Below are 15,536 nucleotides of genomic sequence, written 5' to 3'. Positions count from 1 at the left end.
CTGGAAAACCCTGATGGGGCAAGTTTCTTTGATAAGACACTGATGTGGCTGATCAGAAGGAATCAGTTTGTGTCCAACGAGCCACATATCTCTCTCTCTGAAAACTGGCAAGAACCTTCCTGAGCAGTAACCATTTACCTTTCAAGCACCAAAGCCTGGTGAAATTCAAATGTTAAATTCTGCACAAAATATAAGAATGGCTTGCAACCAGTGAATTTGGAGGAATGAGAAGTGAAATTGTACTGTGAATCAAAGAACTTTTCTGAACTTATACACACATTACATACACATGCGCTTAGAATTAGAAGGGGGTTAAATTAATTGTGATAAGTTAAAGTGTGATCATGTTTTCATGTTTAAAGATAATTAAAAGCAACTTTTGTTTAACCATTTGTCTTGGTGAATTTCTATTGCTGCTAGGTTTTGGGGTCCTCTGGGCTCATAACAATGTTAAATTTTTTAGTGTATTTACAGTTTAAGTATTTAATGCTATTGAAATATGTAGTTACAGTATAGCAGAAAACCTTCCTGCTGCTCTAATCTCTTCTGACCCTGCCCTGCTCTTAAGGGGAAGGAATGTGGGGCACTGGAATCAGTGTGGAGACGGGAGGCAGCCTGTTGGGTGGGAGCGGGGCAGTGGGATCAATGTGGGGACTGGTGATAGGCTATCGGGGGAGCAGGGCAGTGGGATCAGTGTGGAGACTAGTGGAGGGCTGTTGAGGCTGGGGGGGAGGGAGGAGGGCAGTGTGGGATCAGTTTGGAGACCAATGGTGGGCTGCGAGACCAGGGCAGGGACCAACACCAAGTGCTGGGAGAGTCTCATGACAGCCCACCACCAGGCCCACATTGATCCCATTCGCCCCCCAATAATAGATGGTTGTGGTGCTAGTGAGCCACGCAGTGACTGTCAGTATTACTCACCATTATCCCCTTAATTTCAACTTTGTATACAAGATGTGGGGGATATTTTTGAGCCTTTTTTTTTGTGGAGGGAAAAAAATGGGTCTTGTATGCCTTCAAGTATGGTATATAATTTAACTTTAACCTTAATCATTTCATGTTTTTGCCCCAAATTTGAGTCTAGAACATTTTCTTAAACCATTCTGCAATCGATTTAATTTTATTAACATTTACATTTTTTTTAAATGGCGTGGCTGAGATGATGTAGGTGATGCTATAATCCAGATTTAATATGCTCCTAATTGTAGTGTTTTATTTCAGATAGTGACAGAAGACCAGTTCTGTGGACATCAGGGTAATGATATGTATGATGAAGAAAAAGTGAAATATACAGTATTCAAAGTTCTCAAAAACTCTACACTTGCCGAATTTGTTCAAAATTTGTCACAGACAATGGTGAATATCTTGAGAAATGCACGATGCTATAAACTGGAATGATTTTATTGAGTTTAGATTTATTTGTTTAGTTGCTTAATTATTATTAAAATACTTTTGCTTTTAAAAATGCACTGAATCTCTACTGAACGTATTCAGCAATGGGAAGTTAATCATTCTCTAAATTAATTTTAAGGCTCTGCCTTCAGCTACTGTGTGCCAAATTCTAGAATTCATTACCTGAACTTTTGTAATTATTTCAAGCAAAGTTGCTTGTTAAGATATGCTGAGCTTTATAGTCCTAATATTTCCTTGTGAACTTCTTTCAAATTATGTTTTTAAAAAAATGGCTTGGTTGAAATTTTAACATGTGGGCTTGGGCTGCCATTGGTATGATAAATATTTAGCTTAGATCTTAAATTGTCTTGAGGATCATGCGATGAAGTGCCATCTTGATGTTAAATGGGGTCTTTTGAGATTTTGACAAAATGATAACGGTGGGGGAAAGGATAATAAATTAATCTGGATGGTAAAGTTCAATCATTTAGCAAGTTGCTGTGATGGATCTTGTAGGTGCCATACTTAAACCAATATTCTCCAATATTAGATGGGGTGTGTTTTGGGGCATTGGAGAGCAAACCATGAGGATAACATTGTCTTGGGAGTTATTGAGCTGATTGACTTTTAGTTGAGTGGACCACATTTGTGTAACTGAATGGAATCTAGTGGATAGCAAAACAGCTTTGGGTATGAGGAAGTGAATCACTTGGGCTTTTGCCAAGACTTGATCAATATTTGATTCTTCCCCTAATTTAGGGTTATCCACAGGAACAGATTCGGTTATGGCCAATGCAGGCCCGGAGTAATGGAACTAAGAGACCAGCAATGCTGGACTATGACGCAGATAACAACAAAACTGTAAGTTTACGTTCTCAGGAAGCCATAGTTGGCAATCAAAATATATTTTATTTAATAACATTAACAGAGTTTCAGAAAACAATCGAGCGGTCATTTTCTCTTCTTGAAAGGTGGAATTGGCAGGTTTGTTAATATTTCAAACTGCATGCGGCACACTGGTGCAGCTTGTCAAATAGCTGCCTCAGCCAGAGACTCTGGTTTGATCCTGACCTTGCTTACTATCTACCTCTGTGGAGTTTTCAAGTTCTTACTGTGACTGCATGGGATGTGCCAGACAATTGGTTAATTGGCTAATGTACGTTACCTCTCGTTCAGTTAAAGAAATTCAACTTTAGCAGAAATGAATGAAGGGCATGAGTACATAAATATCCAGGATTAAATGTATAATACCATTGGAGTTGAATTTTTAACTTATAAAGACACATAACTGATTTTTAATAAAATAATGCAGTAAATGCTCAGCAAGTTGGGTTGCATCAGTGGAAAGTTTTTTTTTGGTTTGGATCTTGAAATTATTTGTTTCCTCACAGGTGGTGCATGTCTTAGTGAGCATTTCTTGCATTTTTTTCTATCTGAGATTTCAAGCAGCCACAGTATTTTTCAAATGAACAACTCTCCCCAGCTCTGCTTTGAAAACTCTTAAGCCCTCCACTCTGGTTGTTGATTTGAAATGTTTGGTTTCTCTTTCTCCATATGCTGTTAGAATGGCTGAGTTCTTCTGGCATTTCCGTTAATGTGAGCACATTAAAGTTTTGTGTAGATAAAATGTATAACACATACAGATTTCTTTCAATTAAGCCATCTTCTGAGTTCAACTTTTTTTAAAAAGATGCATCATAAGGAGTTCATTTGACTTGGAACACTTCCCAATTGTGGAATAATAATTTACATTTCTGATTTGATTTTTTTTTTCATATTTTAATATGAAAATATTTTAACGCATGGGAGGTTTCGGGGAAGGTATAGCAGACATTTCACAGAAGAATACTAATGTTGATTCAGAGTACTTGTTTCAAAAATGATCTAATATGGGGAAAAAAAACTGGTGTAATCTGTTAAATATTTTACACCAAAAACACAATGCTGGAGAAACCTCAATGAAAGCTCAATCCCAAAAAGTTGTTATTCATCTTTATTTTTGCAATATAAAACTACACTGTTTGACCTGCTGAGTTTCTCCAGCATTGTTTTTACAGACTTTCATGTTTTACAAAGCTGTTGGGAAAACTTCTGTTAAGGATAACTGATCTGTATATTAAAAGTAAGTATTTGTTAATATAATGAAACTTTTGAGTTAAGTGTTTTGTTTCCTCCTTCAGATGATTGAATTAAGTGATAATGACAACCCATGGACAATATTTCTAGAGACTGTAGATCCAGAGGTAGCTGCCACTGGAGCAGCATTGCCCAAATTTGATAAAGATCGTAAGTCCGTGTTATATGCTGATTTGTGATTATGCGCAGCATTTGAATTTAATTTATGTCATACTTGGGTTGGAGACCAGCTGTAATGTATCAGGGGTAAATAACACAATAGGACCAGGCTTCCAAGCCAGTTAAGCTTTACCTGTCATTTAGTATGATCAAAGCTGATCTGTGCTGGGCTTCAAATAATAATATCACCATATACAGCACAGAACAAGCCAGTTTGGCCCTACTAGTCCATGCTGGAACAAATCCCCACCCTCCAAGTCCCACTGACCAGCACCTGGTCCATACCCCTCCAATCCTCTCCCCTCCATGTAATTATCCAGTCTTTCCTTAAATGTAAATAACGTCCCTGCTTCAATCTGTGCCTGTTTCCCATAATCTTTCAAATGTTTATCAATCTGCAATTTTTGATTTGTTATGACTTCACTAGCTGTATTATCTTGAGATCCCATATAACATAAGAAGCAGGATAAAACCACATAACTGTAACATTTCACTTCATTGCATATTGTTTTCATGGTAGCAAGTTGTGCAGATAATACAGTAAAACACATTTTTATTTTTCAGATGATGTGATGTTGTTTTTGAAGATGTATGATCCCAAAACTCGGAGTTTGAATTATTGTGGACATATCTACACCCCTATATCGTGTAAAATCCGTAAGTTCATAATTTTTACAACCTTCATTAATTTTGTACAGTAGTTCAAATAATAACTTGCACTATTTGATGCAGGTGATTTACTGCCAATCATGTGTGAGAGAGCGGGGTTTCCGCAAGGAACTAGCCTTATCCTCTATGAGGTATGATCAACAAAATATACTAAAGCATAACTTTGCCATAAGAATTTGATTTCAAATGTGGTTACTTTGGAGATTTCTAAATTAAAAGGTAGATTGTTCCAACAGTATGATCCTATTATTTCAGATTATTTTTGTATTTCTATATTGAAGCGGCATTTGTTAGTACTTCGTGTGAGGAGGATAATAATGTACACATTCAAACCAAGTTAATGCTTTTAAAAATTACTTAACAGAAAAATAGGTTGAACGGTTTGAATTTCAGGAATAATGAAAGTTTTATTTTGGTGTTTAATTCATTGGAATGACAGTCATACAATACACATATTTTGGGCCCGTTGATTCAATTTTTAATACTTCTGATGTATTTTTTTGTAGTTGCAGCTAAATTGTTATTAACAAGTTTATAATTTTTAATTGAATTATAATGCTGTCTTTAGGAAGTAAAACCCAATTTAACTGAAAGAATTCAAGATTACGAAGTGTCCCTTGATAAGGCACTTGATGAACTCATGGATGGCGATATAATAGTATTTCAAAAGTAAGTAATGTTTTGGGCAAACTCATCAGGGTTTGTATTAGCTTGATATGCACTTTATTTTGTGTAAGGGACTGAGTGAAAGTGGTGAAATCCTAGAAAATATTTAGTGGAATATCAGTGGTAATCGTTAAAAACGTACTGATATGGTAGCAATTGTGTAAATGATTTGCAAAGCAATGGAAATTTATCGGATGTAGCAACTGTCGGAGAACAAAATGGAGAATAAGAAAAATGATCAGATGTAGTCAAGTCAAAGTTCATTAAAAGTCGGTTACTCAGTCACATGCAGCTTTTTTTAAAAACTTGTGCATTCCAAATGACATCATCGCATTGTGACGTCACTCGGAACCTCCCGAGCCAGTTCATTGCCCCCTCTGGCCCTCCCACCCCAGAATTAGCGATAGGAGGCTAAACCTCTGGTGCCATTACTGTCCACCGCTCTTGGGCAGTTATCTGCCCTTCGCATCAGGGGTTGTGGCAAGGTTGAGATGAGCAGGGTTTAGTCAGTCCATCGTAGAGGTCTCTGGATGCCCCCCAATGTCCAATACACAAGTTGTACGATTGTTTTGCAGCACTCTGAAAGGGTAGCCTGTGTCCACTTCTACGCACAAACACAAACTCACGGACCCGGAGTTCCTTTGGGATGAAAGGATGTTGTTCCATCCCTTGATGTGGGAACTGGGGCCAATTTTCCAAGCCGCTCCCACAGTCTGCCTCAGACTTCAGTTGGTGGCATCTTCTGTCTGTGTGCTGCAGCCACAAACTCCCCAGGTACAATGAGTAGGGCTTCATAAACCAACTTGGCTGGTGAAGAGATGAGATCCTCCTTGGGTGCCATTCTTATTCCCAGGAGGACCCAGGGCAGCTCATCTGCCCAATCAGGTCCCTGGAGGCAGGCCATCAGTGCAGCCTTTGTTTGCCTCCGGAACCACTCCACCAGGCCATTCGACTGCAGGTGGTAGGCTGTTGTGTGGTGGAGCTGCATTCCTAGCAGTCATGACAAAATGGCGCATGAATCAGTCGATGAGTCTGTCATAGGAACTGCCTCTGACCACTGAGTGAATTTGTCAGTGATAGTTAACAGGTACCAACCTCATCTGAGACCGGAAGCAGGCCAACAATGTCGACATGCACATGGTCTTTGCCCAGTGCATGACCTGTTTTTTGAGTCCATGCCATACAAATCCGTTTTAGAAAATGTCCTGACCCCCATGAAGATCAGCTGTAAAGACCTATATATAGGGTACAGAGTAGCAGTCTGGAGTGGCAGCATTGTTGAGATGCCTGTAATCACTACAAGGTCTCCAGCCTCCCATGGCTTTGGGCACCATATGTAGCAGGGAATCCCACAGGCGATCAGACCTGCATATGATTCCAAGTTCCTCCATTTTGTGGAGCTCTCATCTTGCAAGCCACAACTTGTTGGGCAGCAGGCGTCTGACTTGAGTGTGTAGAGGGGGTTCTTGGATGAGTATGTGGTGTGTGATGCTGTTTGGGTGTACCAGTGGAGAACTGGAGAGTGACAATGTCTGGCAAATTCGTTGTTTGAGTACTCCATGGCAGAAAGTCTGGAACATTATGGTGTTCACCAACTGGCGCCCTTTTAAGACCACCATCAGTGAATGGGCTCTGACGAAGTCAGGACCCAGGAACGGCCAGGACACAGCAGCAAGAATGAACTTCCATGTGAACTTATTGTTACCAAATTTCAGGGGTATAGTCTGTGTGCCATACGTACTACAAATCAAACTGTTAGTCACTCCTTTTACGAGTGTCAAAGCCCAAAGGAGAAAGGACACTAACCTCTGCACCCATGCGCAAGAAAGCAGGCTTGGAACAAACATTCCATTAAGATAATCATAGTTCAGTTGATCATTTTTCCTGAGAAAACTGGCATGGTGATGGAGCTCTGTCTATTTAACCCATTGTTTGGATGAGATATGAATTTTTTGTTCTCTGGCCTATAATATATCACATATTAAATCATTCTTAATCATTCTGTGAATTTATTCATCTTAAAAGGTTAATTAAACATTTAAAGTTTCTTTTATATATATATATATATATACATATACTCGCCATTTGGTGCTGGATAGGAATAAGACCATTTTTATATGCAAATTTCTTATTTCCGCACTTCCATTATTTCACAAAAGTTTTCATTTCTTGGGATAAGACGCAACAACTAGCAATGAGCTATTTTCATTACAGCATACTTACCAAAAGCCCACAATCCATTCACACAGCTTATTCACTTTAGCCAGATGTTTTGTCAATATCCAAATAGAGTTTATGAACTCTATTTGGAATGGGAATCCTGCCTGGTTTTTTTGTCTCTCCATCTCCCTTCTTAACCCAAAGTTCTTGAAGGTCATTGAAGTGCAACCACTTCTACACACATTCTTGGAAAAGTTTGGGGGTGGCATGGTCAGCGTAAGGCTGTTACAGCATCAGAAATTGGGATCATGCACTATCTGTAAAGAGTTTTTATATTCTCCCTGTATCTGCATGGGTTTTCCAGGGGGTTCAAGTTTCCTCCCACTGTTCAAAAACATACTGGAGGTTGCAGGTAAATTGGGTGGCATGGACTCGTGGGCTGAGAGAGCCTGTTACTGTGCTGTATGTCTTTAAAATAATTTTTTTTTGAGTAGGCCGGAAGATGGTTTTTATTAGGCCTTCTACCATGACTATCTTCTCAAATCCAATTTGTCTTGCATGACCTTTCAGCCGTGGGTTCTCCTGCCATCCAATGGCAATTTTTCAGTGCCAGTTACCTAAAAATAACATCATTGGCATGTGGGAGGAAACGAGAATCTTCAAGAAACCCTCACAATCTCATGCAAACTCTGTGCAGGCAGTGACCAAAGTCTGGATCAAACCCAGGTGTTTGGGAGCTGTGAGACAGCAGTGATAACTGCTGTGCCACTATCCTACGTGGATGTATTCATGCTGCAGTTTGTCCCTAAGGTTCTAAAATTGCTCTGGAATTTTCTATCCGCAGTCCTTTTCAACCCTTTGGAGTCGGCAATCAATTTGAACTGGTTTGAGCTGGGGGAAGCATTTTTTAAAAATAGAGTATTGCAATGGAATGCTGCATTTCATCAAAACTTAAATGTTCTAGTTAAAAACTGCAGTGATGCAACCTACATTATCAAGAAAATGAAAACACAACTGTAATCAGTGACACTGGACACTTGTAACTCTTTGATTTATTTCCCATTTTGGTGGCTCAAAGCATATTCCACCTTATTTTTCCAGTATTTTGCAGGTATCAAAACTTGCTACCCCAGCTCAAAATGTAATCCGTCCTGCAGACGCACAAAACATCAGTGTGAGTTTCTGCTCATTTGTGACAGGCTCCAGACCACAGCTTGCTTCCAAATTGGGTAATGAAATTGCCTAGCCTTTGCATGTTTATTCTTGTGATTGGCAAGAGGTACTTATTCAATGTTGGAAAGCCTGAAAATTCGAGCGAGCAAGTCCAGCATTCAGGACTTGTGTTATTGATGTATACTTGGATGTTGCACACATTTTATCACCATTTATTTTCTGTGAACTGTATGGCAAAAACTAATACAGTTCTTTTCATAGTTGTAATTAAAAATGTTACAACCCATGACTTTCAATGTTGGAATATTTCATTAAATTATTGCATGCTTTTAAGATAAATCTTTAATTTTAATATGTTCGAACATGGATGGTGAAAGGCACTAAATTAGGTTTTCCAGAAATCATTTTTTGAATGTTATATCCCTCCTTTTTAAAAAAAAAAATGTACGTAACAAAACAACCAAATGATGGTTGCTGTTTTCTAGCTTAATTTCATTTTAGTTTTTAATTTAGATATACAGCGCAGTAACAGAGGCCCTTTCGGCCCACAAGCACATGCCACCCAGTTACATGCAAATGACCAACCACCCTCAGTATGTTTTTGAATAATGGGAGGAAAGCAGAGGAAACCCACGCAGAAAGTGGGAGAACAAACTCGTCACAGGGCAGAATCTGAACCCCCGTCCCGATGGGTGGTGCTTTAAAAGCATTTCGCTAATTGTGCCTCTGCTTTCAAATGGGGTTTTGTAAAACTTCAGGTTTTTAAAAACCTGAGCATAGTTTGAGAATTCTCTACTTTCACGTCATCTTACATTTTAAGCTTTTTTACTTCTCTGCTTGGGTTATAGGTGTTGATTATTATCATGAAGTCAGTGATGCATTTATAGATTAATGCTCTGCACAGTTTTCTGGGAATAAAGAGTGATTTGCATCAACCTGGTCATTCCAGGTTCCTATTTTCAACTGAGCCCAAAGGATTGTAGCAAAAGTAGTTCCCCTCTGTGGCTTATTTTTCTTTCTTGTATGATAATTTTTCATAATTAATTTTGTTTCTATGTTACCTTGTTTTGGTCTTACAACTCCTTTCTGCTCCGTTGATCTCTCCTCCCTGAATCCTATCTTGTTTGTTCATCTTCATTCTTGAATTGAGAATTTTTGTTGTAAGATGAACATGTTGCACTGGACAATTTTTTTCCAAAAGGTTTGCTTCTGACCAAAAACAATTATAGCTTCAAGCTGAACACAAACATAATTTCAGATTTGCTGCACCTCATGAGAAGTTGAAGAAACATTAAATTAACTCTTTTTGAATTTAGCATGTTTAATCACCCAATGATGCTGACGTATTGCGCTAGTTCAACTGACCCTAAAAATGTTATGCCACTGATTTTTGTTTGTACTCAGCATCTGATGCTTCTTGTGTCAGTGCCGAACATTGGTTGGCCAGCATTGATGGATTCCAGTTGCCCTGATACTGCTTTTCCATGGTCACCATGTCCTGGTGAAACCTTTCACCATGCTCGTCACTGGCTGCACTAAAATCTGCAGGGAAGACGTCCAAGGGTGAAGGCGGGAAAAATAATTTTTAATGACCTGTTGCATTTCGTGGTTTTGTACACTAGAAAAACTTAAAATATGATCGGAAATTGCAAAAATAGGTTGGATTTTTTTTTTTAAAAAAAAAGAAAAGCATGTGTGAGGAAATTTTGTAATTTTTGGTGATCAGCATCCCAAAATCCATAAAATACTGCCAAAAGTGTTCAGGAAGCAAAATCTGGGTTGTCCATTGCTTTATGTTGAACCTAATATTTGGCATAGATTAGTATTCTGTTGAGTTTTGAAGAGGGCCATCTCATAGAAACCAAATTATCACGATAGATGGAAGGATATTTCCCTTGATTGTGAAATCTATCATTTGGGGTTACTGTCTCAGAAGGTGTTATCATTAGGAGAGTGTGTGTGTATGTGTGTGTGTGTATGTATATATATATATATATATATATACATACACACACACACCACTGATGTATTTTTTCAGTTTGTGGAAGATGTGATAGATTGATGGCTAACCAAATGAATGAAGGGACACTTTGCTCAGCTGAGCTGGTGTGAACATATAAAAATTCAAAGACATCAAGTTTGAGCAATACCCAAACAGTGGCGTAGAATTTCGATTGAATTTTTTTTAAACAAGTCAATGGGATGCCTCCCTTCCCCAAGCATGTCAGTTGTGAAACCCAAGTGAACATCTCTGATCTATGAGCCCATTGTATCATAGAGCCAATTTTAACTGCATGATATAGGCACAAAACCTAGATTGGAAAAGTGTAAAGTCTGTGCTTGGAAGAATTGTTTGGTCATTGAAATATTTTGACTGGTTTTCAGGGATGATCCAGAAAACGACTCCAGTGAGTTACCAACAGCAAAAGATTATTTTCGGGATCTCTACCATCGGGTGGATGTCATCTTTTGTGATAAGACTATTCTTAATGACCCTGGCTTTGTGGTCACTCTGTCCAATAGAATGAATTACTTTCAGGTAAGGAAGTTTTGACATTTGTTCATTTACAGGGGTTAATGATAGGTTTGGTAATATTTAGGAACAAATTCTATCTTAGTTTGGCTATATTGAACCAATACCACCAAGTGCACAATCCATTGAGTTGGATATTGTGCACAATGTACACGGTAGAGTTTCTGCATTATCTCTGGGTTTGTTATTATCTCTGGGTTTGTTAGGTATCTTTGCAACAGATTAGTCTATCAATGATGTCAAAAAGTTAATCTTGGAATCTTTATTACTAAATAATTAATATTTTGCTTATTTGATGGACTTTAATAATGTGTAACTAGCATTTCAGTTTAGATTCCTAAATTTTTGAATGTTAATAGATGTTTATATGGTAATCAAACATCTATTGCAAGCACATTCCAAACTTTTCAACATTTCATTATAATGTGACTTTGTATTCATTTTTAACGAGTTGCTCTTTAAGCAAGTTGTAAAATGTTATTTCATTTTGGTAGGTTGCCAAGACAGTGGCTCAACGACTAAACACTGACCCAATGTTGCTTCAATTCTTTAAGTCTCAAGGGTAAGACTACGTAATTTTGTTGTTGAATTTCTCTTCATGTGCTAGTGGATGTTTCCTCCTAACTTAAAGAAACAATTGAATCCTTCCAAGTAATTGCAATTTGTTGGTCTGTCAAGATGGCAGAGGGAATGTGATCCTATCATACTTGATGTGCAGTGGAAGATGCAAATGTAGCATTGCTGTAATGGAGGGGACTTTGAATATGGTGAAGTGAGTTTTGTGTGCTCACTGAAGATGTGTGACAGAGTCAAGAGTGGTGACGGTAGGGATCAGAGTTGGAGATTAGATATAACAAATGAAACACAACTTGTGTTTTATTCCTTTCATGCAATTGACGTTAATTTTACTTGTGTTCTGTAACCTATATTTGACCTGGCTAATCCTCTTCCTTTAATGGATTTCCAGAAATTAAAGAATTTTATTGTTAAAGTTACAGGGATGGGCCTGGTAATCCTCTGAGACATAATTATGAAGGCACTCTTAGAGATTTGCTGCAGTTCTTCAAACCAAGGCAACCAAAGAAACTCTATTATCAACAGGTAAGCTTGTATGTCTATGAGCTGTAATATAGTCAAAAGAAATGTGAACAATGTGAAACTAAGGGGAGTCAAGTGATGGAGTAGTGGCTGGTCGATTCACAGAGAAAAGGGAAAAAAGTGTGAAAAAGCAGAGCTCAATAAACCTAAAATACAGGAAGAGAAAGATAAAATTACAGAGAAGAGACAGAAGATGGCACCCAAAAGAGAAAAAGTAAGAATAACAGAGAAAAGGGAAGAAGGAAAATCACTGGAGAAGAAAGAAGGAGGCCTTACCTGCACATCGGAGCAGAGAGGCACTGTGGAGAGGAGCGGTATCCTCCCGACCGGCGGACTCCAAAAATGGCTCTCAGAGCCAAGAAGAGGTGCGCAAGTAAAAGAAAAGGTTAACGCCGACGGGAGGGGGACTCAGCTGAGGAGCGGCCAGCTGAGAGATGCCCAGTATCGGAGCGTTTGGGTGGGGGAAGTAAACAAGAAAGAAGAGTGGTGAGAAAGAGAATGAAGGGCTGGAAGAGGGTGAGCGGCAACGAGGCGATCGACAGGGGGTCGACCTGCGCCGGGAGGCCCGGTGAGGGGTCGACCTGCGGTGGGAGGCAAGAGACACAAGATTTATTGTCACAAAAAATTGACGTATTGGAAAACAACAGTAGGTGAAACAACATAAAAATAGTTGGCCTGAAAGAAGGCAAAGAAGTCAGTCAGATATGAAGGAATTTATAAAAGGATGGATCCCGAAGGTGCTGGGAACGACAGATTCACATGAAAAAATAGAAATCGAAAGGGCACATACAGCACTAGTACTGGAATCCGCCACCACATCAAAAACCGAGATCCATATTGGTAAAATTTCTAAGATAGACGACAAGAGAAAGCATACTGGAGCAGCCAAGAATGAAGGTTAGAGAAGTCAATAAGCCGTTGGAATATAAGGGACAAAAAATATTTTTTTTACCCAGATACAAGTTTCAAACTTTTAAAGAACACGGCGAAAACAATCTTATGGAAGAAAAGGTATAACTTTATATTAAGACATCCAGCAGTACTCAAAGTATTTATTCCTGGGGAACGGAATAGACTGTTCTCGGACCCAAAGAAAGCCCAAGAATTTGCTGAACATTTGCAGGACAGCAAAATAGAGGAGGAGGAGTGACAAGAAGGATGACCGTCAAGAAATTATACCAAAATATGTAAAAATATAAAGTAAAGATAATGTATATATAAAGATTTAAAGATGGATAAGAGAAGGGGAAGAAAAGAGCTTTGTTATAGGAAAATAGTGTTCTCTGGGGGGGCTGGGGGTTGGAGAATAATGGTCACTGCAAAATCGGTTGATGCTTGCGAGTAAGTTCGCAAACCGAATGGAAAGGGGAGTTGTGGTTGCCATCAAGGGACAGGAGGCAATCCAAGGAGGGAAGGTTCATTTGGGGTTAAAGAGTTATTGCTTGTGGGGATTGTTAGGGTATTTCATGTCTTAAATGCGTTGTCATATATTGAGATTAAAAAGGAAAACTTAATAAAACAGTAATGGAAAAGGAGATGAGGTGGTGAAGAGGCAGAAAAGAAGTGAAAATAAAGATATAAAATGGCCACGGACCATATGACTATAGACATTAATGGAATATATAACCAAGTTTAAGTGTATCTCGGAAAAAAAAATCAGAATTTAAAAGACAAAGTTGCAATGATTGAAAAAACCTAGGAACCATATATGGAACATAACAGAAAGAGCAGGCTGAGGACCACCACCAAAAATGATAAGAAGATAAACACGATCAGATTTAATGTGAATAAGTTGATGATGCGTCTTTTTTGTTTGTATTCCTTTTGTATAAAGATATTGCTTTATTGTATTTTATATGTCCAATATTTACTGTTTTTTGAGGGGGGTGGGAAGGGGGAAGGGAGGGATGGGGGGAAAAAAGAGAAAATTTCACTGAATATTTAAAGAGATGCTTCTGTAAATATATTGGTTGGTATGGTTCATAGTGCGATAAATAAAGAATTACAGAAAAAAACAATGTGAAACTAGAGGGATTGGGTAGGTCAGGCAGCATGCTTGGAGAGAAATGATCTGTCAACAATTCAAGTTAGGGCCCTTAATTGAGACTTCATGCAAAAAAATGTATTAAATAAGTTTGAGTAAATATATGAAGGGATGTTAAGAATTTTCACATAAAATTGCTCATGTTGCTCCTTGTTGTTCAGGTCTAGTTTGGCCAAGCTTTAGTTCTTGATAGCCTTGTCTGCAGCAATAGAGAGCTGCCAACCTGTAGAATGCTTTAATCTCTGAACATGAAGAATTAGTCTTTTATACTACAAGTTCAGGTGGTATTTTGGATTTTAATTTGAGGCATGAAAATACGAAGAGATGAGAGCTAGGAATGTTCTGTTATGAAAAGTGGGCAGAGGTTTTAAAGTGATGGAAAATTGTTTCGATGGCTATAGCAAACAAGTTGATTTGAAGTGATGGGTCAGTAAAAGCGATCCAGCCAGACCCTCTCGCCTGCAAATCATTTCCTTCAAGTGCATATCCGAGTTTGCGTTTGAATGCTCCAATTAAATGTCCTGTAACTCCAGCATTAAATTGAGACCCTCTTAATTTTTAGAACTTTTTTTGTGACTTGGTCTTCTGGCAATTGCTTTTGGGTGAACAAGGGATAAAAAAATATTCATCATTACTTCCTTCCTTGTTCTTTTGCTAAGTTTCTGTTTACACTGGTCCCATAAGCTGCTGCGAACATTTTCTCAATTTGCCCTGCCACTTTGTCAATAAAAATAAACAATGGGTATGTACTCCAGATCTCCTCTTGGAGTTGCACTGTCCAGTATTTCTTCCTGCCAGTAAAATGTTACAAATATCAATTTTCATCTGTTCTTTACCTACCCATTCCACCAACCTGTTTTGTTTCCTGGAGTATATGGCCTTCAATTTTGTCATCTATAAATTGGAAGTTGTGCCATGAAACTAAAGTAATGAAAAATGGTGGATTTGCTACTGACTCCTGTTCATTTCCCTCTGTCCTTTTGTAAAAAAAAACCCCTCCTTCCACCACTGCTGTTGGCCAATTTTTTAATTAATGCGTATGATGCCCATTTCAGTACATGTTCCCCTTGGTCAGATGATAGCTATTATCAGGAAGAGAGAACCGTAGCAAAATAGAGCATAACCACATCAACCTATTTTCTTAAGCCACTTGTCTCCACAAATAGGCCCACAAAATCCTTTTCTTGGGAAAGCAAAAATGTAGTCTTGAAGCCCCCAAAAATCAACTTCCTTTCTTTAGGCCCAATTTTATCTACTTTGTTTTGAATTTCATATTGTATCTTTTTTTTTCAGCTAAAAATGAAGATCACAGACTTTGAAAACAGACGCAGTTTCAAGTGTATATGGCTCAACAGCAACTATAGGGAAGAGGTGAATATCCATTTTGAGTTGCATTTGCTGTTTAATACACAAGTAGTTTAATGTTTTAAAAAACCACAGTAAGAGCTCAGGATATGAATCATTGTTTGCTTTTGCATCTGAGCACTTAGAAGTTGCTTCCTGTGA

General features: G+C 38.4%; 1 protein-coding gene across 3 annotated transcripts in view; it reads left to right on the top strand.

Annotated features, from left to right (window-relative positions):
* Positions 1–15,536, top strand: part of usp7 (ubiquitin specific peptidase 7 (herpes virus-associated)) — a 67,599-nt gene that overhangs the window by 46,753 nt on the left and 5,310 nt on the right. For 2 of the 3 annotated variants that reach the window (XM_069905413.1, XM_069905414.1), the window contains 10 exons: positions 1,222–1,356; positions 2,152–2,253; positions 3,573–3,678; positions 4,252–4,344; positions 4,420–4,487; positions 4,925–5,025; positions 10,741–10,894; positions 11,383–11,450; positions 11,881–11,989; positions 15,324–15,401. In XM_069905413.1, coding sequence (XP_069761514.1) covers positions 1,222–1,356; positions 2,152–2,253; positions 3,573–3,678; positions 4,252–4,344; positions 4,420–4,487; positions 4,925–5,025; positions 10,741–10,894; positions 11,383–11,450; positions 11,881–11,989; positions 15,324–15,401 — 1,014 coding nt within the window. The remainder of the gene's footprint in view (positions 1–1,221; positions 1,357–2,151; positions 2,254–3,572; positions 3,679–4,251; positions 4,345–4,419; positions 4,488–4,924; positions 5,026–10,740; positions 10,895–11,382; positions 11,451–11,880; positions 11,990–15,323; positions 15,402–15,536) is intronic. The other variant, XM_069905415.1, reaches the window with a different exon arrangement.

This window comes from Narcine bancroftii, chromosome 12, assembly GCF_036971445.1.
Source record: "Narcine bancroftii isolate sNarBan1 chromosome 12, sNarBan1.hap1, whole genome shotgun sequence".
In the NCBI taxonomy this organism is placed as follows: Eukaryota; Metazoa; Chordata; class Chondrichthyes; order Torpediniformes; family Narcinidae; genus Narcine; species Narcine bancroftii.
This window is presented reverse-complemented; position numbering and strand designations above follow the sequence as displayed.